At 41.6% G+C, this 27,744-nt stretch overlaps 2 protein-coding genes across 2 annotated transcripts; both read right to left on the bottom strand.

Moving 5' to 3' along the window:
- Positions 1–1,951: 1,951 nt before the first annotated feature.
- On the bottom strand, positions 1,952–16,666 carry LOC111961747 (deoxynucleotidyltransferase terminal-interacting protein 1). Its single transcript, XM_023984259.2, has 13 exons — positions 16,304–16,666; positions 14,231–14,301; positions 13,901–13,997; positions 13,394–13,492; positions 13,225–13,290; positions 12,750–12,803; positions 12,576–12,637; positions 12,078–12,123; positions 11,794–11,852; positions 11,570–11,630; positions 6,169–6,240; positions 2,552–2,607; positions 1,952–2,317 (listed from the first exon to the last, which is right to left on the bottom strand). The coding sequence occupies exons 1-13, from the start codon at positions 16,379–16,381 to the stop codon at positions 2,203–2,205; spliced, it is 936 nt and encodes a 311-aa protein (XP_023840027.1). The 5' UTR covers positions 16,382–16,666; the 3' UTR covers positions 1,952–2,202.
- A 1,897-nt stretch (positions 16,667–18,563) lies between these two features.
- Positions 18,564–27,281, bottom strand: LOC111961738 (uncharacterized). The gene is made up of 6 exons (XM_023984239.2): positions 27,161–27,281; positions 26,649–26,732; positions 25,997–26,096; positions 25,625–25,787; positions 21,889–21,987; positions 18,564–21,697 (listed from the first exon to the last, which is right to left on the bottom strand). Exons 1-6 carry the CDS (start codon positions 27,193–27,195, stop codon positions 21,201–21,203), a joined length of 978 nt encoding a protein of 325 aa, XP_023840007.1. The 5' UTR covers positions 27,196–27,281; the 3' UTR covers positions 18,564–21,200.
- Positions 27,282–27,744: the final 463 nt, after the last annotated feature.

Here is a 27,744-nt window from a genome sequence, read left to right as displayed (position 1 = left end):
AGAAGTTTACATATACTAAGTTAACTGTGCCTTTAAACAGCTTGGAAAATTCCAGAAAATGATGTCCTGGCTTTAGAAGCTTCTGATTGACTCAAATGATGTCAATTAACCTATTGGAGGTGTACTTGTGGATGTATATCAAGGCCTACCTTCAAACTCAGTGCCTCTTTGCTTGACATAATCGGAAAATCAAAAGAAATCAGCCAAGACCTCAGGAAAAAAAGTGTAGACCTCCAAAGTCTGGTTCATCCTTGGGAGCAATTTCCAAACGCCTGAAGGTACCACGTTCATCTGTACAAACAATAGTACGCAAGTATAAACATTATGGGACCACGCAGCCATCATACCGCTCAGGAAGGAGACGCCTTCTGTCTCCTAGAGATGAACGTACTTTGGTGCAAAAAGTGCAAATCAATCCCAGAACAACAGCAAAGGACCTTGTGAAGATGCTGGAGGAAACAGACACAAAGGTATCTATATCCACAGTAAAACGAGTCCTATATCGACATAACCTGAAAGGCCGCTCAGCAAGGAAGAAGCCACTGCTCTAAAACCGACATAAAAAAGCCAGACTACAGTTTGCAACTGCACATGGGGACAAGATCAAACTTTTTGGAGAAATGTCCTCTGGTCTGATGAAACAAAAATAGAACCATTTGGCCATAATGACCATCATTATGTTTGGAGGTAAAAGGGGGAGGCTTGCAAGCCGAAGAATACCATCCCAACCGTGAAGCACAGGGGTGGCAGCATCATGAGGGGAAATTATGTGGATCTATTGAAGCAATTGAAGCAACATCTCAAGACATCAGTCAGGAAGTTAAAGCTTGGTCGCAATTGGGTCTTCCAAATGGACAATGACCCCAAGCATACTTCCAAAGTTGTGTCAAAATGGCTCAAGGACAATAAAGTCAAGGTATTGGAGTGGCCATCTCAAAGCCCTGACCTCAACCCTATAGAACATTTGTGGGCAGAACTGAAAAAGAGTGTGCGAGCAAGGAGGCCTACAAACATGACTCAGTTACACCAGCTCTGTCAGGAGGAATGCGCCAAAATTCACCCAACTTATTGTGGGAAGCTTGTGGAAGGCTACCTGAAACGTTTGACCCAAGTTAAACAATTTAAAGGCAATGCTAACAAATACTAATTGAGTGTATGTAAACTTCTGACCCACTGGGAATGTGATGAAAGAAATAAAAGCTGAAATAAATAATTCTCTACTATTATTCTGACATTTCACATTCTTAAAATAAAGTGGTGATCCTAACTGACCTAAAACAGGGAATTTTTACTAGGATTCAATGTCAGGAATTGTGAAAAACTGAGTTTAAATGCATTTGGCTAAGGTGTATGTAAACTTCCGACTTCAACTGTATATTAAGTGATGGTTGATTCACGTTTTTGATAGAAAAAAAGGACATGGTTTAAGTTCAAGGTCTATGCCATGAAGTACAATGTCATGACCAAAACACTAAACAAAATATAGCTATAGTCATTAAAACATGTATTTTGCATAGAAATGACTAACAAAGTGATCATCAAGCACCCATATCCTTTTAAATCATAGTCAGCTAATCCGAAAAGACAAAATTAAATACATTCTGCTCTTGAAAGTTTGTAGTAAAAAATAAAATTACAGCAAATGACAAACAAAAGCAACTGACATTGTAGAAACATTTTAAAATATAAAATTGAGAATACAGTCTAGTAAATGGGAAAACAAAATCAATGTACAAGAACAATGGAAACTCCTTGTATATTCATTATGTTGGGGGGGGGGGGGGGGAAAAACACCCTCACCCCCAAGAACCGTTCTATTACCAAGGGGCCATAGCCTGCCATAGAGCCCCTTTTAACGTTACAGTACAGTAAGGATACAAATAGAAAAAAGGGGCACATTTCTTCATCAAAGAACACTGTTCAGTAGTTGTATACAATGACACTGCATCCAAAGCCACACAGGCAGAAAATACATTGGCACACTTGTCCAGTCTCTCGTGATTTGATATGACAGGAATTCTTTTTGTTCTGTGGTTTTCTAGGTTTGCATCCCAAATGGCACCTTATTCCTTATGTCGTTCACTACTTTTGACCATGGCCTACAGTATATTGCTCGGGTCAAAAGTAGTGCTCTATGGGGAATAGGGTGCCATAGGGACGCAAACTTGGATTTTATTCCTTTCCCGCACACAAAGTCCAATTTTATTCCTTCCCCGAACTCTGGACCTCCATGGCCTTCTGCATCTTCTCAATCATCCACCCAGGAACCGTAAAAGGCTTTAATTCAATTGGGTTCATTTTTAGGTCGGGGCAATCTCTGGAAAAAAGATCACATAAACAATACACAACAGAATCATAATCTCATGACACCAGTGTAACACCCATTGGGCTTGATTTAGCCTGTTTGAGCTGTAGGCTATGGCCAACTCATCTGGGGCGACCAGGTGAGGTGTGCCTGGTTTAAGAAGTGAATAGCCATCGAAGATGCTCAGTTCAATGACAGATTGACACTTACTGGATAAGATGGGGACCAACAAAAGGTTTTCCTTACTTGTAATCGTCACTCAGAGAAAGGTCCTGGACGTCCTCTTCAATAAGGAGATAGGCCTATAAAAATCATAAAATGTTCAGATTAGCTTACATTTGCTAATACATTTAGCAAATCAAACTTGTTTTTAAACTTACAATATGTAGAAATCGCTCCGCCATTACCTGGTTGCTATATACGATCATGTTCACCTAATTTCAGTTTATGTGACTAAATAAGCAACACTGTAGAGAATAATACAAATCTAAACAAAAATCTTTTCAATAAGCAAAAATATTATATTTGAAGAAGCTAGTGCTTACAAAGCAGAAAAGGGTAAGCTTAAAGTAACTGTCCTGTGAAAATCTCACATTAAAATGTTCATATTCTGTTAACGCATACCCAAATAGTGTTGTTGATTCACGCTATACTCATGCGGCCAATGCATGAATTAAATAATAATAAATGTTAAAAAAACTTTGAAGTGGGGTTATTGAACTTGTATCTCACAGACCGTTTAAAAAAAATGCTTGCCATTTCCTCAGAGAATGATGTCATACTTCTGAGGAGGATGAGCTGGCCAATCAGCGGTCTAGAGGAGGATGATTGGGCCAACCAGCAGTCTACTTATATTTTTATGACCAGTATACGCCCACAGCATTCTGTTGTGTATACGCCCACATCATTCCAGCACAGAAAAGCATCTTAACATACTAAATTACTATAAACCAGCAGTGTTGCAGTTCTTGACACACTCAAACCGGTGCACCTGGCACCTACTACCATATCCTGTTCAAAGTCAGTTCAATCTTTCTCTTGCCCAGGGGTTCCCAAACTTTTATGGCCCTATGACCCCATTTTGATGTCTGAAAATTAGTGCGACCCCAACCATGTGAAAAAAATTATGTAATTAACAGCTGTTAACGGTTTACTTTATTTGGGGCTATGGCAGTCAATTGAAAAACATTCTAACTGTATTTCTGATTGTCTTAACTCCCCATCACATACATTTAATGTGGGCTATGACAGTCAATTGCAAATTAATCTGACATAATGTCTCTCACCACCACTAATGAGATAAGTGTGCTTGATGCATGTCGCGTCGGAGCTACTCAATGTCAGTGGGTGTGGTTGACAGTACACAGCTCATCTCTGCTGTCACATCCAACCTGGGTCGATATCTGGTTAATGCAGATGAGAGCACTGAATCCAGCTTCATACAGATATGAGCTGGCGAAAGGTACCATGAGTTTTATGGTGCTTTCAAAACAACTGGGAACTTGCGAAAATACGGGGTCAAATTATGACGTCAGTGACGTTCAGGTGGGAAAGTCGGAGCTGTAGAAAGATGCCTTAATTCCGAGTTGAATGGCCGTTCAAAACTATTTTCCCCCAGTCTAAGCTTGTCCCCCCCCCAAGAGTTCCCAGTTGTCTTCAACGCACTGAAGTCGGAGATTTCGAGTTCCCAGTTGTTTTGAATGCGGCATTAATGTTCAGAGGGAGACAGCAGGGTATTCCCTTTGAGTCAGGAACAAAAGCTCCTCTGTAGTGACCTGTGAATGCGTTGTCTGAAGCATTCGGTCACATGACAGCTCGATCAGCTGTTCGATTTCACTTACCGACATGTCAACGGTGCCAGAATCACAGTCCAATGGATTGGGAAGTAGGTCCCAAATCCCAAATTGCTCTTCCAAGCATTGGAGGTGAGCAGTCATCACTCGAGTGGGACATTTACTGATGCTGTTTTCTGTTAGAAACATCCACAGCCGAGGGAAGGTGGCATAGATCGCTTTTGAAAGACTCTCTCCAATAAGAATTATTTCCTTTGAATCCACTGATTTGGTCACATATGTAGATTGCTTGCATTCAGTTTCCCAAATACCTGTATGTCTTACATAGTCAAGGAAACATTCTTTTCATTATACAGAAAGTCAACGAAGTCTGCTTTGTTGTTTTTTAACTTTTGTTTGGGCTTTTCTTATAACACATTTCTGTGTTCTATTCATGTGCTGTTCTATAAACCAATTTCTGTGTTCATGCAAGTGGCTGACTACAAATCCTCACTATCAGTAGCTGAGGCCTTGTTTTGAGAAAGAACAAAATACATCTGTTTCAATGTCTCAGCTTAGAGAGAAGAACCATCGTGAGGTATTGGTCTGTCACATGAATGAAACAAAATGGTAATGATTCATGAATTATGCTAAATCATACAAATGTAACTTTTCTGTATATAAGACAACTGCTGGGACTGCCCAGGCAGAGCTCCTGATAGACATATGTACTATGGTGCATTGAGTTGGTTAGAACCTCTCCAGCACGCTGACAAACAAAGGATGATTCATTTAAGTTTGACTGAGTGTCCCCGTGTAAGAATTTCCACGACATCCATTGTGAATGATAACAGTTCCTCTCTCAATGTGAAACCTCTTTCCAACACTCCCCCTCGATAACCACCAAGCCTCGGTGTGAAACAGAACATTGTCATGCTCTGATCCCATATCTCCATGTAGTGTTGTGAACAGGCGTTCACGCAGTGTATGTGGTTTGATGTAGTTTACAATCGAAGTTACCTGCTGCAGTATATCGCAGAGTTCTGTGCTCAGCTCTTTTGCCATCAGTTGCTCTCGGTGTATTATACAACGCGTCCATATGGCAGAGGGAGACACATTCATAACTAGAGTGCAGAGGACTGCCTACCAATCTGCCATAGGAGCCCCATTTGTGCAAAAGCCCACCATTCAATCCCATAGAATCAGTTTTTTGTCAATATAGCCACGCAGCACACTGAACATCCCCTGTGCCATTTCATGCTCGGGAATCGCGAAAAAGAACAATATGACTTTGTGAAAAGAATTCCCCAACATGTATAGCGAACAAAAGTCAATGCATGCGCATCTCAGCCCTCACAGCTAACGTACATTTGGAGAGCTTAAGCTGGGGAGTTTGAGTCGTTAATTCAGTTTCCTCTTGATTGCTAGCAATAGCATAAATTCTTTGATTAACAGTGTTATCTGACAAAGGAATTAATGTGAGTTTCTGTGCCTCTGCCTCCCTACACATTGTTTTCACCATATCAATTGCGGCCGGTAATATCAAAGTCTCTGCAATAGTGTGTGGTTTCATAGCGTAGGTGGCCTAGACATTCACCGTAGGAATGATTCAAGTGCAATGATCAACTGCGGCCTTTTCCTATGATCTATGGGCACTCTGGTTGAAATTGATCTTTTAGAGTTGAATAATTTTCAAAAGGGTCGCGACCTCTAGTTTGGGAACCGCTGGTCTTGCCCATTCACCCTCAATGACACATATACACAATCCATGTCTCAAAGCTTAAAAATGATTCTTTAACCTGTCTCCTCCCCTTCATCTACACCGATTGTAGTAGATTTAACTGGTGACATCAACAAGGGATAATAGCTTTCACCTGGATTGACCTGGTCAGTGTGTCATAGAAAGAGCAGGTTCCTAATGGTTTGTACATTCAGTGTATAACTCACATTTGGATGTGAATTTGGTAGGGTAGTCCACAAAGACCTGTTTGTCCTTCAGCCAACTTTGCATGACATTGAACATGACAGAGGAGTTTGGCTAAAGCACAAAGAGATCTGCAACGAGGTTAGAGTTTGGTACAGAGCTCTTACCATCTTTCCACCTGTGGCTCTCATATGCTGTCTCTCTGCCAACCAGTGTTTGTCCTGAGCATCAGCCGCATACTGAAAAAACACACAGACACACAGTATTATTACTTTATGTAAGCTTTGTGATGGTTTATGGTAGGGGATACTGGTTGTCTCACTCACAGGTCGGTTAGCATAATAGAGCAGTGATGCAACCGTCCTCGCACATGGCCATTCCTGTTCCATATTTGACTTTTAGATTTTATTGTATGTGCTACTGCAATTCAGTTTTTTAGCTCCCAATGTACACATGAATCAAGAGGTCACCCACTTGGTCAATTCATGTCAGCGTCACAAAACCTTGAGGCCCAGGGTCATTTTTATAGGATGTTCTAATAGGTGGACATTTTTGTTAGTAATAAAGATAGGCATAAAGGACTAGAGTGAGGTTGAAACCATAGCAATAGAATGTTGAGGCATGATTAGAATGTTGATTACTTTCTATGATGACATAGATCATAGAAATTCTGCTCGTCGTTCCAATTTATCCCAAAGTTGTTTGATGGGGTTGAGGTCTGGGCTCTGTGCAGGCCAGTCAAGTTCTTCCACACGGATTTCCCCCCAAAAAAATTCTGTATGGACCTCGCTTTGTGCACGGGGGCATTATCATGCTGAAACAGTAAAGGACCTTCAAACGATTGCCACAAAGTTGGAAGCACAGAACCGTCTAGAATGTAATTGTATGCTGTTAAGATTTCCCTTCACTGGAACTAAGGGGCCAACCTCGAACCATGGAAAATCGCCCCAGAACATCGCCCCAGACCATAAGCAAACAGCTGGAGGCAGGGCTTTCGCCTACAGAGCTCATTTTTTAATGGAACAGTCTGCCGATCCATGTGAGACTCAGACTCGGTCTCAATCTTTACTAAAGACTCATCTCTTCAGTAGGTCCTATGATTGAGTGTAGTCTGGCCCAAGGGTGCGAATGTGAACGGCAAGGCACTGTAGTGATGAACCGCCCTTGCTGTCTCTGCCTGGCCGGCTCCCCTCTCTCCACTCTCATTCTCTGACCCTATTACGGGGGCTGAGTCACTGGCTTGCCAGTGCTCTCCCATGCCGTCCCTAGGAGGGGTGCATCACGTCGTGCCAGACTATTAGCTATACTCGACTTGACATGATTTTCCTGTCTGGTTTTGCATCCTCTCGGGCTTGTGTGGTGGGGGAGATCCTCGTGGGCTATACTCCGCCTTGTCTCAGGGTAGTAAGTTGGTGGTTTGTTGATATCCCTCTGGTGGTGTGGGGGCTGTGCTTTGGCAAAGTGGATGGGGTTATATCCTGCCTGGTTGGCCCTGTCTGGGGGTATCGTTGAACAGGGCCACAGTGTCCCCTGAACTCCCCTGTCTCAAGTAGGGTTGCACATTTTGGGGAATATTCAGAGGTTGAACATTTCCATGGGAATATTTGAAAATTAATACCATATAAAAAGTAGATGTTCTTTGCATTTGATATATTTACCATATCATATGGAGACAAACAAACATTTTACCTTATAAGTAGACAATTGCAAATTATTAAATCCTTCCAATACAATTTAGTTACAAATTGAACTTTAATTAAATGAGTTGACTTTTCACATTGGATGATTTCACTGAACAACAAAACAGGAATATTGAATGATCACCAATGATCCATCACATCTCCACAAAAACATTTTCAACATACATCTGTAAAATGATAGTCTAGAAACTAAAGCTTTGGTTGTCATCCTCTCAGGCTTCCATGTCTTCTCCCTGGACCTCCTCAATGTCCACCTCTTGAACATCAGACTGAGGCCTCATCTTCACTTTCCAACCTTGTTGAGGATGGCTCGTTGTCAGCCTCAAAAAGCCTCAAATTTGCCTGGATGGCCACCAATTTTTCAAACCTTGTATTGGTCAGCCTGTTGCGTGCTTTGATGTGTGTGTTCCCAAACAAGGACCAGATGCGCTCCGAGGCGGCTGATGTTGGTGGGATTTGGAGGAGGATGGAGGCAACAGGGGAAAGAGGCCCAGATCCACAAAGTCCCTTCCACCAGGTGGCTGATGAGATATCTTGGCACGACTGCCATATTGCATCTCCATCCCAAAGCCCTTGCTTGCCTTGCTTGGAAGTGTACTTTGCCACTGCCAAGAACCTTACCCTCATCCAGGCCAAGGTGGCGAGACACACAGTAGTGATGACACCATAGGCCTTGTTGATCTCTGCACCAGACAGGATGCTACTGCCAGCATACTTGGGGTCCAACATGTACGCTGCTGCGTGTATGGGCTTCAGGCAGAAGTCTTAACGCGTTTTGATGTATTTCAGAACTGCAGTTTCCTCTGCTTGGAGCAACAGTGAAAAAGGGACGTTTCAATCCTGACATGACCCTCCAGCATGACAATGCCACCAGCCATACTGCTTGTTCTGTGCGTGATTTCCTGCAAGACAGGAATGTCAGTGTTCTGCCTTGGCTAGCAAAGAGCCCGGATCTCAATCGCATTGAGCACGTCTGGGACCTGTTGGTTCAGAGGTTGAGGGTTAGGGCCATTCCCCCCAGAAATGTCTGGGAACTTGCAGGTGCCTTGGTGGAAGAGTGGGGTCACATCTCACAGCAAGAACTGGCATATCTGGCGCAGTCCATGAGGAGATGCACTGCAGTACTTAACGCAGCTGGTGGTCACATCAGATACTGACTGTTACTTCTGATCTCCCCCTTTGTTCAGGGACACATTATTCCATTTCTGTTAGTCACGTCTGTGGAACTTGTTCAGTTTATGTTTGTTGTTGAATCTTATGTTCATACAGATATTTACACATGTTAAGTTTGCTGAAAATAAACACAGTTGACAGTGAGAGGACATTTCTTTTTTTGCTGAGTTTAGTCTATGTGCCGGGGGCTATGGTCAGTCTGTCCTACCTGGTGTAATTCTCCTGTCTTATCTGGTGTCCTATGTGATCTTAAGTATGCTCCCTCAAATTCTCCCACATCTCCCTTACTTTCTCCCCTCTCGAAAGAACTGAGCCCCAGGACCATGCCTCAGGACTATCTGGCCTGATGACTCCTGGCTGTCCCCGTCCTACCTGCTCGTGCTGCTGATCCAGTTTCTGCTGTTCTGCCTGTGGCTATGGAACCCTGACCTGTTCACTGGACATGCTACCTTATCCCAGACCTGCTGTTTCGACCCAGCCTCTCCCTCTACTCCCGCACCTGCAGTCTTGACCTCTGAATGCTCAGCTATGAAAAGACAACTGACATTTACTCCTGAGAGTATTTTTTTTTAAATTTTACCTTTATTTAACTAGGCAAGTTAAGAAAAAATATATATTTTCAATGACGGCCTAGGAACAGTGGGTTAACTGCCTTGTTCAGGGGCAGAACGACAGATTTTTACCTTGTCAGCTCGGGGATTCGATCGTACAACCTTTCGGTTACTAGTCCAACGCTCTAACCACTAGGCTACCTGCCGCCCCCTCTATAGCCATTGTGATTATTATTGGACCCTGCTGGTCATCTAAGAACATCTTGGCCATGTACTGTTATAATCTCTACCCGGCACAGACAGAAGAGGACTGGCCACCCCTCATAGCCTGGTTCCTCTAGGTTTCTGACCTGTTCACTGGACATGCTACCTTATCCCAGACCTCATAGCCTGGTTCCTCTAGGTTTCTTCCTAGGTTACTGCCTTTCTAGTGAGTTTTTCCTAGCCACCATGCTTCTACATCTGCATTGCTTGCTCTTTGAGGTTTTAGGCTGGGTTTCTGTATAAGCACTTTGTGACATCTGCTGATGTAAAAAGGGCTTTATAAATACATTTCATTGATCAAATAAAAATAGTGACATGAGGAATAAATATAGTGAATAAAAATACCATGGCTATACACAGGGAATACCAGTACCGAGTCGATGTGCAGGTGTACGAGGTAATTGAGGTAGCTATGTAGTGTACATATAGGTAGGAGTAGGGTGACTACGCAACAGGATAGATAATAGAATGAGCTGATATGCAGTAGCATATGTGGCAAGTGTTAAAGTGTGTGTGGCTTCAGTATACATGAGTGGGTGTATGTAGTGTCTGTTGGGGTGTCATTTTAAATATGTGTGAGTGTTTGGGTAGAGACCAGTGTGTGTGCATAGAGTCAGTGCAAAAAAAACAACAAAGAACGTTGTCACTTGAATATTGCGCCAAAGACTTGTCTATTACTAAACTGTATTGAAATACCTGTAACTGAAGTAAACACAACCTGTTGCCATATCCAAGGACAGCAGATATTATTCGTAAAAATAAGCAAGGACTGTCTTCTTACTTTCCTGATAACTTAGTTTTCACTACAACAAAAAAACCTAAGCTAAATACTTTTTACTCAACCTCTATAACATTTTGTGACTGTCCAAATATAACAACAAATGATGCTTTGATGAATCCCAGATTATCCTGATTTACAAGTGAATGGGGCACATTCTGAAACGCATTAATGTGGACAACCCCGATGGGTGATGTTATTTTAGATTGAATCTTGAAATTTTAAGAGTTCTATAAACCGGTTGTGATCAAAAACTATGCAAGACTCCGCCCCAGAAAGTCCATGACTCCTTAAGGGACGAGAAAGACTTGGCAAACACTCCCTTTGAGGGAGAGACTGTTGTAGATGTTGAGTCCACCTTAGTGGAACAAACTCATTCTATAAGCCAGGGCTTCTGTTCCACTGAATCCATTTCTGATGCATTGACCAATGAAAGCAGCAAGGAGGATAACGTAACTGTTGAGGTCAGTAAAGTTTCTGTTCAATGCACAGCCATCCTATGGAATCCCGGAGGAGACTACCATGCAACGGACCGCTGCTGTTGCATGGTAGTGTGCTTATGAAGTGCAATGTAGGTTGCTTATGAAGTGCTATGAAGTGCAATGTATTGTGCTTATGAAGAAAATAACACCTTTCCTCTGACCAATACCAAATCATGGTCCAACTACATAACACATCAAGCAAGAGAGATAGTAGACCTTGGCTTGCTGGAAGGCCTTTTTTCATTTGATTATGACCACTGTCCAGATATCCAAAGGGTGGTTTCTGAGTTATATGCCATAGGAGATCTGTAATGGGATCCCTTAGCACATTCAAAAGAAGGAGAGAAAAAAAAGGGAGGATCCTGGCATGGAAATGCCAGCCAGTACACATAGATTTTGATTCTAGACAAGAGAACATATTTAGCATAACATTTTTAAATATGCCATGTTCTCTGAATGTATTATAATTAAACCGTCTGGAAAATAAATATTTCAGTTGATGCTTCTTTCATTGCTCTTATTTTGTCCCAAAATACATTTGGGATCATGCAGTATGTTAGATTTGGAACCAGATCTGTATGTTTGCAACCAAATGTACATCACGAGAGAGAGAGATTTACCTTGAAGAGTTCAGCATGTTTGATGTAAATCCGTCCTCTGGTGCCACCCATTCCTAAAGCCCTACAGATAAGCAGGGGATTTAGATATGCATTAGAAGCAATGCAGACAAATATAAAGTTGGACATTGGACCACACTTCATGTAACTCAATGTCATCATCTTTCTATTTTTTTTGTGTGAGTCAATTGAACGTTGTTAATACACTCCCCTTAATTTTCACTTACTTGTTTGCCCTGGACCCAAGAACAAATGTGCTTCCTTCATTCAGTCTGGAAGGTTCCCACTGTAGAATATAAAATGTATTGTATAGAGAAAATGAATCACTCAAATCCATGGGACATAATTCAAACAAATGACATACTTTCATCTTAATTTAATCCAAAAAGGACTGTGCTTTTGAAACATTAGAACGCATGAGAGAAAATAGTTAGTTATAGTTTCACGGTAATCGATTGATGACTATTGCATTTAGCCATTATCACGTAATTAATAAATGCAATAAACTCACCTTTGGTCCCTCACGCTTTACAGACTCCAATGTCTTGGGCTTGGGCCTACAGAGGGGGGAATACACTGGGTGAACGTGCATATGAATCATGGCATTTTACGGCATAAATGTTTGAATATTCATTTTAAGCTAGATTTACATTGCTGAGATCCAGGGCGACAGGTTGCATAGAGGTTAGAGCATTGGGTCAGTAAACGAAAGGTTGCTAGATCGAATCCCCAAGCTGACAAGGTAAAAATCTGTCGTTCTGCCCTTGAACAAGGCAGGCAACCCACTGTTCCTAGGCCGTCATTGTAAATAAGAATTTGTCTTACCTGACTTGCCTAGTTAAATAAAGGTTAAATAAAAAAACTAAATTACCATCACTTATGTGAATTTGAGTATGAGCGTTCATGAATCAGTGCTTTTACTTGTATTTTGCATAGGTTTTGACAAAGAAAACAACTTCACTGGCAGCAAGGTGAAATCATGTCTTGTTGAACAGGAGCACATACTCACACATTGCTATATGTAACAGGTTTGTCGTAAGAACCGACAGGAGCGGTTGGACGCCCTTTCCGCTGTAAAAAATATATAATTTCCAAATTGTCAGTTACTCTGGGTTTTTGGTACCTTTATTATTTTTGATGATGTCTAAAAGTTTATTTCTACAAGAAGGGCAGACTAGTTTACCTTTTTTGGAACAGGACTGGCCCTTTGGCTGGACTCATCCTCTAGTTTCACCCGCTGTAAGAAAATAGACATTGTTGCTGAGATGAGTGACAGCGTACTCTCTACTTTCCTTCCAAGAACTCCATTTATGATTTAGGAGCAATAAGACTAATGCAATGAGTAAATCACTCATTCATACTTCCAGGCAGCATCCTCACTTTCAAATAACAACATCACTTTTTGGAAGCGTGAATCAGTGTATCATGTTCACATTAAAACAACTTAACTTATATGAGACTTGGGCTCCATCTAGATAAGTCCTTCTGCAATACCTCGCATCCTATCTCCTCGCCTCCTTTCAACCATATTGGAGGAGAAGTTTCAAGGCCCTCCCCTCAGTCCTTCTCCTCTAATGCACTTTGAGGTGAGGAATCAAGGAAAGATGGATGGAGAAAAAAGCCATCGTTCTCTTCACTCATTTAAAATCGTCCTTTACCTTGAATGGAAGCTCAGGCCCTGGTCTTGCCACCGCTTTCTCCCCATCTGAAAAGATCTGTTTGGCCTGACAAGGGACAGGAAATGAACATTACCCATAGATGTCTCCGTGTGTTAAACACACAATCTACACAGAGATACTTCTTAAATACATTTAGCTGCTTTCTTACATTTTCCAGGCAGTTTCTGCAGGCTTCTCGGATCAGCTGGTCGGTCTGCACGTCGTCTCCAACGTTCTCCTTGACATTGCTGGCTGCTTTCTCAAAGAACTGCGGTAAAAGAAAGTCAAACTACGAAGACTGCTCTCAACAGAAGAAAGGAGTCACATTTCAGAGACAAATAAATGCCAAAGTATGAGCATATCAATGGCAAAGTAGTGACTGTTAGTTTACATTTCAGATTTGTTTGGGGTGTAAAACCATTACGTGCTCTCGTTAAATCATATGAAAAGGTACTATGAAAAATGTCTAATAAAAAGCATGTTCAATTTGTAAGCTGTGTTGAGTAAGGATTTCAAATTTGATCAAATCCCTTGAGAGAATTACAATAGTTGAAGTTATGAGTAAACAAATGCATGTCCTGGGAGTATGCACTGTGAGGAGATATTCACATAGCAATGGGATAATCGCCATTTAAAATGCATGGAATTCGGAAGAAAATATATCCAGCAGACTTACCTTCATGTATTTTCTGAAGACTCCCATAATGTCCTCATTGAAGCTGGGCTGTAGAACTGTTCGGAGGAGGTCCATGGATATAGCAGGATCCGTGTAACTAGATGAACAATGATAGTGAATAGATTAGCTATATTACACCTTTTGGAAAATCTGTCTGGAAAGTCATTCTCACAAAACACAGTTTTAGCTCTGTACTAAAAATTATATATCTTAAACTTGACTGCTGACATGTACAATATTTGGTATTGTATTACTATTAAAAGTGGACTAATTAACAAAATACACAGATGTGTTTGAGTGAACTATCCCTTTAACAGTCAGTCAACTTACCTCACGGTCATCTGTGAGCGTCTGCCCCTGCGATGGACCTGTCTGTGTTTTATCATGATGTTCCATGGATTCTGGAAGAAGAGGCAAAAGATGCACAGAGTCAGCAATAAAACACCAAAATAGAGACATTTTAATTGAGTGAGGCGTCAAAGAGGACAACTGGCCCGCCCGGCTTCAGTTAGAATTCAGTGTTTTTTAAATTATGACCTATTTAAGCAATAAGGCACCTCGGGGGTTTGTGGTATAATATACCACACCACAAACCCCCGAGGTGCCTTATTGCTTAATTAGAACAGCTCTTAGCTATGGTATATTCGCCATATACAAAAAAAAAACGTTGTGCCTTATTGCTATTATAAACTGGTTACAACGTAATTAGAAGAAAAAGAAACGCACACCTGTTTAGGCGAGGTGCTGGCCAGCGGAGTAGAAAACTTGAAAACAAAGGAGAGCCGCACACTCTAGGAGCTCAGATGCAAAAATGTAATGTCCAACGTTTCGACAGCCAAGCTGTCTTCATCAGGGTATAATCACAAACACTGCGAGATGACTCGTTTATATAGTGTCAAAAGACACACAGATGTCTGTAATCATGGCCAAATGTGGCCTAATATCATTGGTCAAGAATGGCTTAAGCCATTAGGCTTAGGCTTAAGCCATTCTTGTGATTATTGTGACTTTGCCATTGTAATTGTTTGTAAGCTTGTGTAGTCTAAAATGAATCTATGACCGTATGCTATTCATTTGTTTTTTCTATGGTGTTCTTTGTATGCCATTTTAATACTTGAGAATTAACCAATGATATTAAGCCACATTTGGCCATGATTACAGACATCTGTGTGTCTTTTGACACTATATAAACAAGTAATCTCGCAGTGTTTGTGATTATACCCTGATGAAGACATCTTGGCTGTCAAAAGGTTGGACATTACATTTTTGCATCTGAGCTCCTAGAGTGTGCGGCTCGCCTTTGTTTACAACGTAATTAGAGCAGTAAAAAAATAAATGTTTTGTCATACCCGTGGTATACGGTCTATTATAAACTGGGTGGTTCGAACCCTGAATGCTGATTGGCTGACAGCCGTGGTATATCAGACCGTATACCATGGGGTATGACAAAACATATATTTGTACTGTTCTAATTACATTGGTAACCAGTTTATAATAACAATAAGGCACGCGTTACGTCGTGCCTAAGAACAGCCACACCCCCTTGTGCCTTATTGCTTAAATATACCACAGCTTTCAGACAATCAGCATTCAGGGCTTGAACGCCCAGTTTATAAATACATTTGAATGCCAACCACTACTGCAAAACTTCTGCTGTACACACACTACACGACTTAATCTTAACTTTGACGTGCTCACATTTTCTGATTTCCTTCTCCCAAATCTTTCATTCCGTCCATTCTCAACCTCAGGACGTGGGTGCTAACGTTACACGATTATTAATTGCCTCGTTGTTCCTGCCCTGAGTTTGTTGGTTGTCGTAAGGAAAAATATGCCGTCACTGAAACAGTGTAACGCATTATGTGCAGATGTATACTTTTGTAAAAAAAAAAAATTTGAAAAAGAGACGAAGACGCAGAATATGGACTTAATATGAAATCATATTTTTGGTTTATGTCATGGTAGGACGCAAATGTAGGCCAATATTGGTGGATTGAGTTTAGCATAGCCCGGTGCACCGGGTAAATACAGATTTCACTTAAGGACCAATGAAATGGTCAAAAAAATCAGCTCAACAGATTATGAAAATTCGTTTGGGACGGCAAAAACGTGTAGCGTACGCCCGGCCTATAGACTGTTGAAATGACAATCGCAAAACACATAATTGCCTCGCTTCCACGCAAAGATTGAGGAATGAGCTCAAACTATCAATCTGCGATAGCTAGCTATCATTGACAGATGAGATAGTCCTTAAATTAGCATCTATCAGTTGTCCACTTTCACTGACAAATACAAAACTATTTAAAAGGACTATCAGTTGTGCACTTTATCGTAACATGACTGTGTAGCAATCACAGTTCGTAAGAAAGTATGTTATGGAGTTTGTAGATGCTTAGCGCTCACCATAGTTTGTATGGGCGGCTGTTCAACAGCATCTTGTTGAAGCCAATCCCTCCGTCCCTCACTTCGATGAGCACCCATTTAGCAAGTATTAATTTGAAGACAACAGTCTGGGGTGTGATGATTGAATAGATCCTCGCGGTAGTTCGCGACCAGGAAAACTATGTTCCGTCTCGACGCTTTTGCAGAAGTGGGCAATTGTCAAATTGCGAATAGATCTTAAATATATTTGTACAAAATAAGACTTGATGGTTTTCTAAATGCGTGCTGTCAAATTACTTGAGTAACTTTACAGAATATTCCAGCAATCAAAAGCAACAGTCTCATTTTCTAACCACACAATAGTTTTTTGACAGACGATGTTTCTAAAAACCAAAACGAACATATGACTGCCATCTATTGTACGGGAGGTACCAAAATGTATTCAGCGCACGCGTAAAAGCGTGTCCGTGTGACGAATGCTTATGAACCAATGCAGCCGCCATCTTTGTAGGGGCTTTCAGCAGCAATTTGACTATCACCAAACATTTTGGAATATACGGACTATTCCGTACTGCTATCAGCATACTGGGTTGTAACATTACGGTTGTATTTACTAGCATGACAGTATACGTTTTTATTTCCCCAAAGTAATATCACAGAATGAGCCAGATGTTTCCCCGGATATATAAATATGAAGCATCCCTTTGGCGTTTCCACTCACCACCAAATATGGTGATGAGAGGAAGCCCGATGGCCGGCAGATGGGAGAAGATCGCGCGAGATGGATTTTGGCCGACATTATGCACATTTTCTCATCGATGAATCGTTTGATCTCAATACAGTTCTCTGTTCCTGAAACTACAATGTTACAAACAGAGAGCATTACGTTTTGTCCGGGTTAGGCCGTCATCGTCCCCTCCCACACAATGCAAAAACAGGTTTTTAGAAATTTTAGCAAATTATACATTTTTATTAATTTAACTAGGCAAGTCAGTTAAGAACACATTCTTATTTACAATGATAGCCCACCCCGGCCAAACCCGGACAACGCTGGGTCAATTGTGCGCCGCCCTATGGGACTCCCAATCACGGCCGGATGTGGTTTAGCCTGGAATCAAACCAGGGACTGTAGTGACGCCTCCTACTCTGAGATGCAGTGCCTTAGACCAAATCTAGTTTCTTATGGTCAGTCTTTAAGTGCCTTTTGGCCAACTTGTTTCTTTTGCTGAGGAGTGGCTTCCATCTGGCCACTCTACCATAAAGGCCTGATTGGTGGAGTCCTTCTGGAAGACCTCCACCAATCTCCACAGAGGAACTCTGGAGCCCTGTCAGAGTGACCATCGGGTTCTTGGTCACCTCCCTGACCAAGGCCCTTCTCCCCCCCGATTGCTCAGTTTGGCCGGGCAGGCAGCTCTAGGAAGAGCTTTGGTGGTTCCAAACTTCTTCCATTTAAGAATGATGGAGGCCAGTGTTCTTGGGGACCTTCAATGCTGCAGAGTTTTTGGTACCCTTCCACAGATCTGTTCCTCAACACAATCCTGTCTCGGCGCTCTACGGACAATTCCTTCGACCTCATGGCTTGTTTTGTTTTGCTCTGACATGCACTGTCAACTGTGGGACCTTATATAGACAGGTGTGTGCCTTTCCAAATCATGTCCAATCAAGTTGTAGAAAAATCTCAAAGATGATCAATGGAACCAGGATGCACCTGAGCTCAATTTTAAGCATCTTACCATATTTTCATAAGTATTTTCTATTATTATAATTTTTTAAATATATATGTTTGCAAAAATGTCAAAACCTGTTTTCACATTGTCATTATGGGATATTGTGTGTAGAACGATTTTATTTAACTAGGCAAGTCAGTTAAGAACAAATTCTTATTTACAATGACGGCCTGCCAAACCCTAACGACGCTGGACCAATTGTGCGCCACCATATGGGACTCCCAATCACGGCTGGTTGTGATAGAGCCAGGAATCGAACCAGGGTCTGTAGTGACGCCTCTAGCACTGAGATGCAGTGCCTTAGACCGCTGTACCACTCGGAAGGAAAACCATTCATTTAATCAGTTTTAGAATAAGGCTGTAACAAACAAAATGTGGAAAAAGTAAAGGGGTCTGAATACTTTCCAAATGCACTGTAAGGGGAATGGAAAAACTATGGCAAAATGTATCTAATATTTTATAGTCTGTGAGAGCTATTCAAATTATGGTTCAAAGCCCAAAACATGTGGTGTCAGAAGATAAGTAAGCATCTTGAAGAGAGCCTGAAAACTTACTACGGTGTTCTAGTTTATTAGAGATCCAAATAACATACATGGTTTGACACATTTTACTGGGAGCAAATGTGATTCGGCGCATCTCTATGCTGGTTCCAATGGAGATCATGTCACAACATTGATAATTTACTCAGAGGGAACTAGGAAAATGAATGACTTCAGCATTTACATTCTCCTGATTCTTGCCCATAGGAATCACATTGAGAAAAACATTTATGGTATTAGATGCTCTACAGACAATAAATGACCATAAGGGTAAACCTATAGGGATAAATTAATGTATTCATACTCATCCTTTATGTAAAAAGTCTATGAACTGATTAAAGAATACAAATATATTTCTTATGATTTAAGGTGTCAGAAATGTCATGCAAAATAAATTCCAAACATAAAATATGCTCTTACCAGAACAAAAAAAAGAGAATTATAAAAATAAAACTCAAGTAGTAATTTTGCTGGTTACACCTTAAGCATTACTAATGCAATCATACACACGTCTACTTTTACATACAATATATATATATATTTATTTTAATAACACTTTGGTTTAGTTTAAAACAATTTATATGTAATAAACTGTATAATACATAAAACAGATTTCTTAAATTATGTTAAATTAACTCAAATAAAAAAATTATGGATAAACAGACAGCACAATTATTATTTTTGCTATCAGAGTTCAATACAACTGTGTAGCAGAGAAAAATAACATACTTCATACCAATTTTCTGTATAATATCTACACTTTGTTTTGCTGGTGACAGAAACATACTAGGATCAGGGTATGTGACTGTTGCTCGACGCTCAAATGACGAAGAATGAATGGCTAGAGTTTGTCTCCAGGTTCTTGGGCACGATGCCAGACTTACTGCAGTAAGTATTATGTTCAAAGAGCAAGACAACCATCATACATTTGCAACAGCATAAACAGAACCTTGCCTTAACCTCCAGCCCCATGCCTAATTACTTCTCTATAAAAACCAAAATCCTAAGTATATACAAATGGGGCAAAGGCAAGTGAAGAGTTCTAGTAAGAAACTTATGCCTAAAACCATTGTACAAGCATTCAGGCTATAGATAAGAATATATGCGGAGATGGCATAGTAGTGCGTGAGGATCATAGTTTACAAGGACAGAGACAATTAGTCATATAATGAGGAATTGTATAATAAACATTTGTATCTTATTTTTTATACATTTATTCTCTCGGCTAGATGACTGAGGCCGAGGTGAGTCGCTTTGGCTGCATCCCTAATGGCATCGCTTTGGCAGCATCCCTAATGGCACCGTATTCCCTATATAGTGCACTACTTTTGACCAGAGCCCTAGTCGAAAGTAGTGCACTACATAGGGAAGATAGTGCCATGTGGGACGCATCTGAGACCTTCTGTTTTGCCATTTAAAAATGTACATTCATTGTGCTGCCCAGTGATGCGTTCTAATGTCATACTGGTGTAAACATATAAAAATTGAGATTGGAGGGATTAAAAACAACATAACTATTCTGTTTCCATGCCATACCACGCACTACAATGTGAAAATAACGCAACCAGGTTGAACACAATCACAGAATTTCCCAAAATTATGTTTAACGAGGGTATAATTTACATCAGGTATTATTTCATTTAGTACTTTACCATATTTTAGAGACGTGGATAGGGTTATAAGCAACAAGCCAGTTCAACAAATTTTGTCAGTTGTTTTGGATTTACACACAGCGCAGGGGGAAAGGCATAGTAATTCAGCTGTTGCTCGAGCCAATGCATAACATATTGCCATTGTAAGATGTATTAATGGCCTGTATTTGCATTTATTGATAATTATTTTTTACAAAATTCCTCTAACTGCAGATATGGAAATGGTGTATCGACTTGGCCGATATGGAACTACTACTCTGTGGTATGTGTGACCTGCATAAAAATAGTCCACAAAGAAATGCAATGTCTTCAAAGCCATCAATCTCTCTCGTTCAGTACTCTGAGGGTTTCCCAAACTCGATCCTGGGGCCCACCCTGGGTGCCCGTTTTGGTTTTTCCCCTAGCACTACACAGCTGATTTAAAACATCCAACTCATCATCATGCKTTGATTATTTGAATCACTGTGTACTGCTAGGGCAAAAACCGAGCTTGGGAAACCCTGCTCTAACTTACTGATGGCTGTCCTATGTACAATGATTGCCTCTAAACTATTTGTAGGCTTAAGGGGGTTAGAAACATAGCTGCCTTATCACCCAATGACACATCTCCCTTCTGTACCTATTAAGTGATAGAGAGGATTTGGACAAACAAAACAAAAAACTTTTCCAAGGACTCACTTTTCAATTCCACACGTCAAAACCGACAACCAAGTCCTGCTGTCCGGGAGCAGATCAAAATGTATGTTCCAAATGGCACCCTATTCTCAGGGTGCCATTTTGGACGCACTCTACGGCAAAAGGTCAATGAACAAGGAATAGAATTACCCAATAATTACTGACAATGACAGCAACAATGATGGAAAAATAAATCCTAGTAAACCGTTACCACTAGCTACATTGATAAAAAGCAACGAGAGATACTATAGTAAATAACGACCAGAATCATAAAAACCTAGTAGAACTAATATTAAATAGTCGAGGCAGAGAAAGTAAGCCTATTTTAGGGGAGAGGCCCTCCTTCGTAGGCTACCCAAGCGCCCGAGTAGTCCAGGGCCAAATCCTCACCCCACACTCTCTCAGCACCAGTTGTAGGGTCCCCATCCCCAAAACGCACATTAATCTCACCCATGTCCCCTCCCCGGCTTTTAAAGGCTGGCTGCCTCGGAAGGTGGTGTAGTATTTTCCAGAGGACTACAAGAACTACTGCTGTTTTCCTGGCTAGCGGGTGATGTGTCCAAACTGGCCGATCGCTTAGGTGCCGTCTTGGCGGCAGTAGAGTCTTTGTTGCCCGACACCCCCGCACTGGCTGGAGAGGGCATAGTGGGTGCAGAGGAGGTGGAGGAGGGAACTGGGGAGCAAAATGCTCGCTGGGAGACCTGGTAGGCTGCCAGCAGCTCCTGGATGCACTCCGGCGTGGGCTCCCACTTGGTGAAGCCGGCGTCATTCTGCAGGAAGATGACCACCGTGCCGTGAACTGCCTTCTAGTACATCTCCTCCCTGAGAAAGGAAGTGAGAAAGATATTTAAACTCCCTTCATACAGTGCAATTAGACTGCAACTATGCTAGTGTCCTATTCAGGGTGCATCCGGGAGAGTCCTTTTCGAAAGGGTACTTGGGCAGTTCCAAGTATAAAATGTGACTCATTTACCCAGCACAGGACAAAGATTTAAGATCAAAGGCCTGATTACCTGCATGTCCACCAATGTTGTTTACATGTTGAAATGTCCCCGCGGTCTGTCTTACATAGGGAAAACCCGTCGAAGCCTTAAGACCCGGATCAGTCAGCACTGCAGCAATATACGGACAGGTGAGAAAATATATATATATAAGTTGGACATCGTATTAGTTCTGAGATACATTGGAATAGAAATGGTGACGATGTCACGCACGGGAGGGAAAATAGAGGAAACTTCTTCAAAGGGCGTGCTAATTGAATAATGTTACACACACACACTCAAAAGTTGACACCTCATTAAAGGGTTTTCTTTATTTTTACATTGTAAAATAATAGTGAAGACATCAACACTGTGACATAACACATCATGTAGTAAAAAAAAAGTGTTATGGTTCTTCAAAGTAGCCACCCTTTGCCTTGATGACAGCTTTACACACTCTTGGCATGCTCTCAACCAGCTTCATGAGGAATGCTTTTCCAACAGTCTTGAAGGAGTTCCCATATGCTGAACACTTGTTGGCTGCTTTTCCTTCACTCTGCGGTCCAACTCATCCCAAACCATATCAATTGGGTTGAGGTCGGGTGATTGTGAAGGCCGGGTCATCTTATGCAACACTCCATCACTCTCCTTGGTCAAATAGCCTTTACACAGCCTGGGGATGTGTTTTGGGATACTGTCCTGTTGAAAAACCAAATGATAGTCCCTCTAAGCGCAAACCAGATGGGATGGCGTATCGCTGCAGAATGGTGTGGTAGCCATGCTGGTTAAGTGTGCTTTACATTCGAAATAAAATCACAGACAGTGTCACCAGCAAAGCACTCCCACACCACCTCCTCCATGCTTCAAGGTGGGAACCACACATGTAGAAATCATCCGTTCACCCACTCTGCGTCTCACAAGGACACAGTGGTTGGAACCAAAAATCTCACATTTGGACAGACCAAAAGGAGATTTCCACCATTCTAATGTCCATTGCTCTTGTTTCTTGGCCCAAATAAGTATCTTCTTATTATTGGTGTCCTTTAGTAGTGGTTTCTTTGCAGCAATTCAACCATTAAGGCCTGATTCATGCAGTTTCCTCTGACCAGTTGATGTTGAGATGTGTCTGTTACTTGAACTCTGTGAAGCATTTATTTGGACTGCAATCTGAGGCTGGTAACGCTAATGAACTTATCCTTTGCAGCAGAGGTAATGCTTGGTCTTCATTTCCTGTGGCGGTCCTCATGAGCACCAGTTTCATCATAGCGCTTGATGGTTGTTGCAACTGCATTTGAAGAAACTTTCAAATTTCTTGACATTTTCCAGATTAAGACATGAAGGTCAGTCAAAGTACTAATGGATTGTTGTTTCTCTTAGCTTATTTGAGTTGTTCTTGCCATCATACAGACTTGGCCTTTTACCTGTATACCACCCCTACCTTGTCAAAACACAACTGATTGGCTCAAATGCATTAAGGAGGAACTTTGAACAAGGCACACCTGTTAATGGAAATGGATTCCAGGTGACTACCTCATGAAGCTGGTTGAGGGAATGCCAAGAGTGTGCAAAGTTGTAATCAAGGTAAAGGGTGGCTACTTTGAAGAATGTCAAATATATTTTGATTTGTTCGACATTTTTTGGTTACTACAGGATTCCATATCTGTTATTTCATCGTGTTGATGTTCTCACTATTATTCTACAATGTCGAAAATAGTACCAATAAATAGACACCCTGGAATGAGTAGGTGTCCAAACTTTTTCCTGGTACTGTGTGTGTGTGTGTGTGTGTGTGTGTGTGTGTGTGTGTGTGTGTGTGTGTGTGTGTGTATTTCCAGCAAACTTATCATGTGTAAATATTTGTATGAACATGACAAGATTCAACAACAGACATAAACTGAACAAGTTACACATACATATGACTGACAGAAATGGAATAATGTGTCCCTGTAACAGTCAGTATCGGGTGTGGCCACCAGCTGCATTAAGTACTGCAGTGCATCTCCTCCTCATGGACTGCACCATATTGGCCAATTCTTGCTGTGAGATGTTACCCTATTCTTCCACCAAGGCACCTGCAAGTTCCCGGACATTTCTGGGGGGAATGGCCCTAGCCCTCACCCTCCGATCCAACAGGTCCCAGACATGCTCAATGGGATTGAGATCCGAGCTCTTTGCTGCCATGGCTCACATTCCTGTCTTGCAGGAAATCACGCACAGAACTTGCAATATGGATGGTGGCATTGTCATGCTGGAAGGTCATGTCAGGATGAGCCTGCAGGGAGGGTACCACATGAGGGAGGAGGATGACTTCCCTGTAACGCACAGCGTTGAGATTGCCTGCAATGACAACAAGCTCAGTCCGATGATGCTGTGACATGACGGACCCTCCACCTCCAAATCGATCCCGCTCCAGAGTACAGGTCTTGGTGTAACGCTCATTCCTTCGACGATAAACACAAATCCGACCATCACCCCTGGTGAGACAAAACCGCGACTCGTCAGTGAAGAGCACTTTTGGCCAGTCCTGTCTGGTCCAGCGACGGTGGTTTTGTGCCCATAAGCAACATTGTTGCCGGTGATGTCTGGTGAGGACCTGCCTTACAACAGGCCTACAAGCCCTCAGTCCAGCGTCTCTCAGCCTATTGCGGACAGTCTGAGCACTGATGGAGGGATTTTGAGTTCCTGGTGTAACTCGGGCAGTTGTTCAGTCTGCTTTCCAACCGACACCAGGTGTGGAAATTTTTTAGATACTTACCCAGAAAGACTCACAGCTGTAAATCGCTGCCAAAGGTGATTCTAACATGCATTGACTCAGGGGTATGAATACTTATGTAAATGAGATATTTCTGTATATATATTTATTTTTTATTTTTCCCCCACTAAATTGGCAAAATCTTCCTAAAACATGTTTTCCCTTTGTCATTATGGGTTATTGTGTGTAGATGGGTCAGCATTTTTTATTTATTTAATCCATTTGGATTTCAGGCTATAGCAACAAAATGTAAAGAGGTATGAGCACATTCTGAAGGCACTGACTGTTTAAAGCAAAACTATCGCTGATGGTGAAACTAAACAATCAAACTAAAATCTATTGTGAGCCCCGTTCAGCAGGTTTAGCTAGATGAGAGTTGAGTCTCCGGTAATTTACCTATATTCCGGTAAAACAAGATATTCAACATCGCATAGATAACAATAACCTAGCAAATTACATAGGTTGTCACTCAACTAATAAAACCTAATATCAAGGAAGCCATTTTAGCATTTGAATGCTGAAGGTGCCGCGCAGATGTGAAAGATCAGGAACAGGGGCATTCCTCATGTTAGCCAGCGTGCAAAGCCGGGCACAGTGCCCAGTTTGACTAGTCTACTGATATTGCCTGGGGTTGTTTAGCATGCAAAATTAATTGTAAATTAATGACTGTCAATGCAGTTCGATACTGAAGGAGGACATATCAGTTTTCAGAAAAGATTAAAGGTATTTTCGGAGGGTAAAAAAATGGAAAATGAGCCAAAAAAAATGTAGTGAACAGGCGATTCGTAATGTTTTAATCATTTTTCTGACAGGCGAATACTACATTTGGATCAGTTTGGGGTCCGCGGACCAATGCACTTGTATAGGTGAATCGTTACAAAGCTATAGATTATACTTTCATATTCACCCCCTGCATTCTTTTAAATATCATTTCACAGAGACCGTGGGTGGGGCTAAATGGATGGCGTCTAGCCTAGTGTGCAGTCTAAGGCGATTTAGCTAGCTAGCACGTCTCACCCGTGATGTTGCAGTCCTTCAGCAGGGTCTGGTGGGCCTGGCGAATACGTCGCACGTACTCTACTGAGATGTGGTAGATCTTTGTACAAATTCCCTCCACAGAGTCTTTGGCTACTGCCGTTACATGGGGACCACACTGTTTCCGCAAGTGCTCCAGACGATCCTGAGGGAAAAACTTGTTTTAGGATCCGCTTTTCAACAGATACATGTCAGTGTACTTTCTATTGAGGTGAATTTATACAGCAATGGATACTTTTTTTTTGCCACAAACATACAGTTCACCACACTTCTAAACCACACAATCTACTACTCAACTACACATGAGTACACACACACACAAACTCTACTCCTTGACCACACACACACACATACCATGTAGTCTTCTTTACTGGCTGAGTGGTCTCTCCGTAGCCAGTTCATGGTGTCCTCCGCATTCCATTTCACAACCTTCCGGCTGTCTGGTGTGGCGTTCCTAACAGGACATAAAACACACCGGTCATTCTCCAAGCAAGACAAAGCATTTCAAACCAAAGAGACACTCAACAAGCCCAATCAATCTCCCATTTAAATGCTTTCTTTTTCTCTTCAGTTTTTCTCCAATCTATCAAAGCTGCCACTCAGTCAAGACAGTTGGAAAAAGATAAGGGACGGTTTTGGTTTAGCATTAGAGTGCAAACCCAGAAGCTGCGGGTTTCTGCTTCAGGTCGATAAAAGCTTTCTATGTAGGATGCCGAAATACTGAGACATTGTGTTGCTTTTTATGTTATGAGCTGAATCTTGCAGTCAAAGCGGTGGTCTTAAAAAATGCTGAGCCATCACTTGAGTTATATAACTTATCGGCCATATAGAGTACATTCTAAATTGTCAAGGGGCTTTATGTAGCGGTGTGCCAGAACATATTAGTGGCTCGAATTCTTCAAGACAGCTTCTATAACGTCATACTTGGGAGCGACATCAAAGAATATCAGGCCATATAAAAAGGGAATTTGTAAAAAATTAATTATAGTGTGCCAGAAACACCTACCTTGAGTCAATAATTTTCTTGGCAGCTTCAGCGTATTTGAATAAGAGCTTCCGGGCCTCCTCTTTGTACTTGATGCGGGACAACCTGGCATAAGAAATGACAAAATAGTAGTAAATGAAAAAGTGTTGAGAGGAGCCACTGTTGTCCAAATTAACCATAAATTGAATGAATTGCTAAGACGACATTTCACATGCAACAAAATTGCACCAGACTGACGCACTCATTTTTCACTAGCTCCTTGTGCAACATCAGACAACGTAATTTACTGTATTGAATCAAGCCATACAGACGTTAATTAAAGAATATAGTATAATTGGTATGTACAGGTCTTCTTTCAAATATTATATTTGACATCTTTCAAATACATTGAGCGTTTGATTGAGCCAGCATGGTGTGTCCAATGGGCGGGGTTTGCAGTTGTGGGTCTATTCCATTGGTTCCTTTGCGCCAGGAAAGATCAATCAAGCACAGATTTGAAGCCAGGACTGGTACAGATTCCCTTTCCCACTGACCTGATGGGGATGTCGTTCATGACCTCTCTGAACATGGACCGGGAGATGATGGGGTCACAATCGCTGGGCAGTAGGGGGCCAGCGGTTGAAAGACTCCCTTGCGCCAACAGTTGTTGCCTTCTCACCAAGCTGCTTGCCTATTGTCCTGTAGCCCATCCCAGCCTTGTGCAGGTCTACAATTTTATCCCTGATGTCCTTACACAGCTCTCTGGTCTTGGCCATTGTGGAGAGGTTGGAGTCTGTTTGATTGAGTGTGTGGACAGGTGTCTTTTATACAGGTAACGAGTTCAAACAGGTGCAGTTAATACAGGTAATGAGTGGAGAACAGGAGGGCTTCTTAAAGAAAAACTAACAGGTCTGTGAGAGCCGGAATTCTTACTGGTTGGTAGGTGATCAAATACTTATGTCATGCAATAAAATGCTAATTAATTACTTAAAAATCATACAATGTGATTTTCGGGATTTTTGTTTTAGATTCCGTCTCTCACAGTTGAAGTGTACCTATGATAAAAATTACAGACCTCTACATGCTTTGTAAGTAGGAAAATCTGCAAAATCAGCAGTGTATCAAATACTTGTTCTCC

This window comes from Salvelinus sp. IW2-2015, linkage group LG1, assembly GCF_002910315.2.
Source record: "Salvelinus sp. IW2-2015 linkage group LG1, ASM291031v2, whole genome shotgun sequence".
NCBI classification, from domain to species: Eukaryota; Metazoa; Chordata; class Actinopteri; order Salmoniformes; family Salmonidae; genus Salvelinus; species Salvelinus sp. IW2-2015.
Note: the sequence above shows the minus strand (reverse complement) of the source record. Positions and strands in the feature narration are given on the sequence as shown.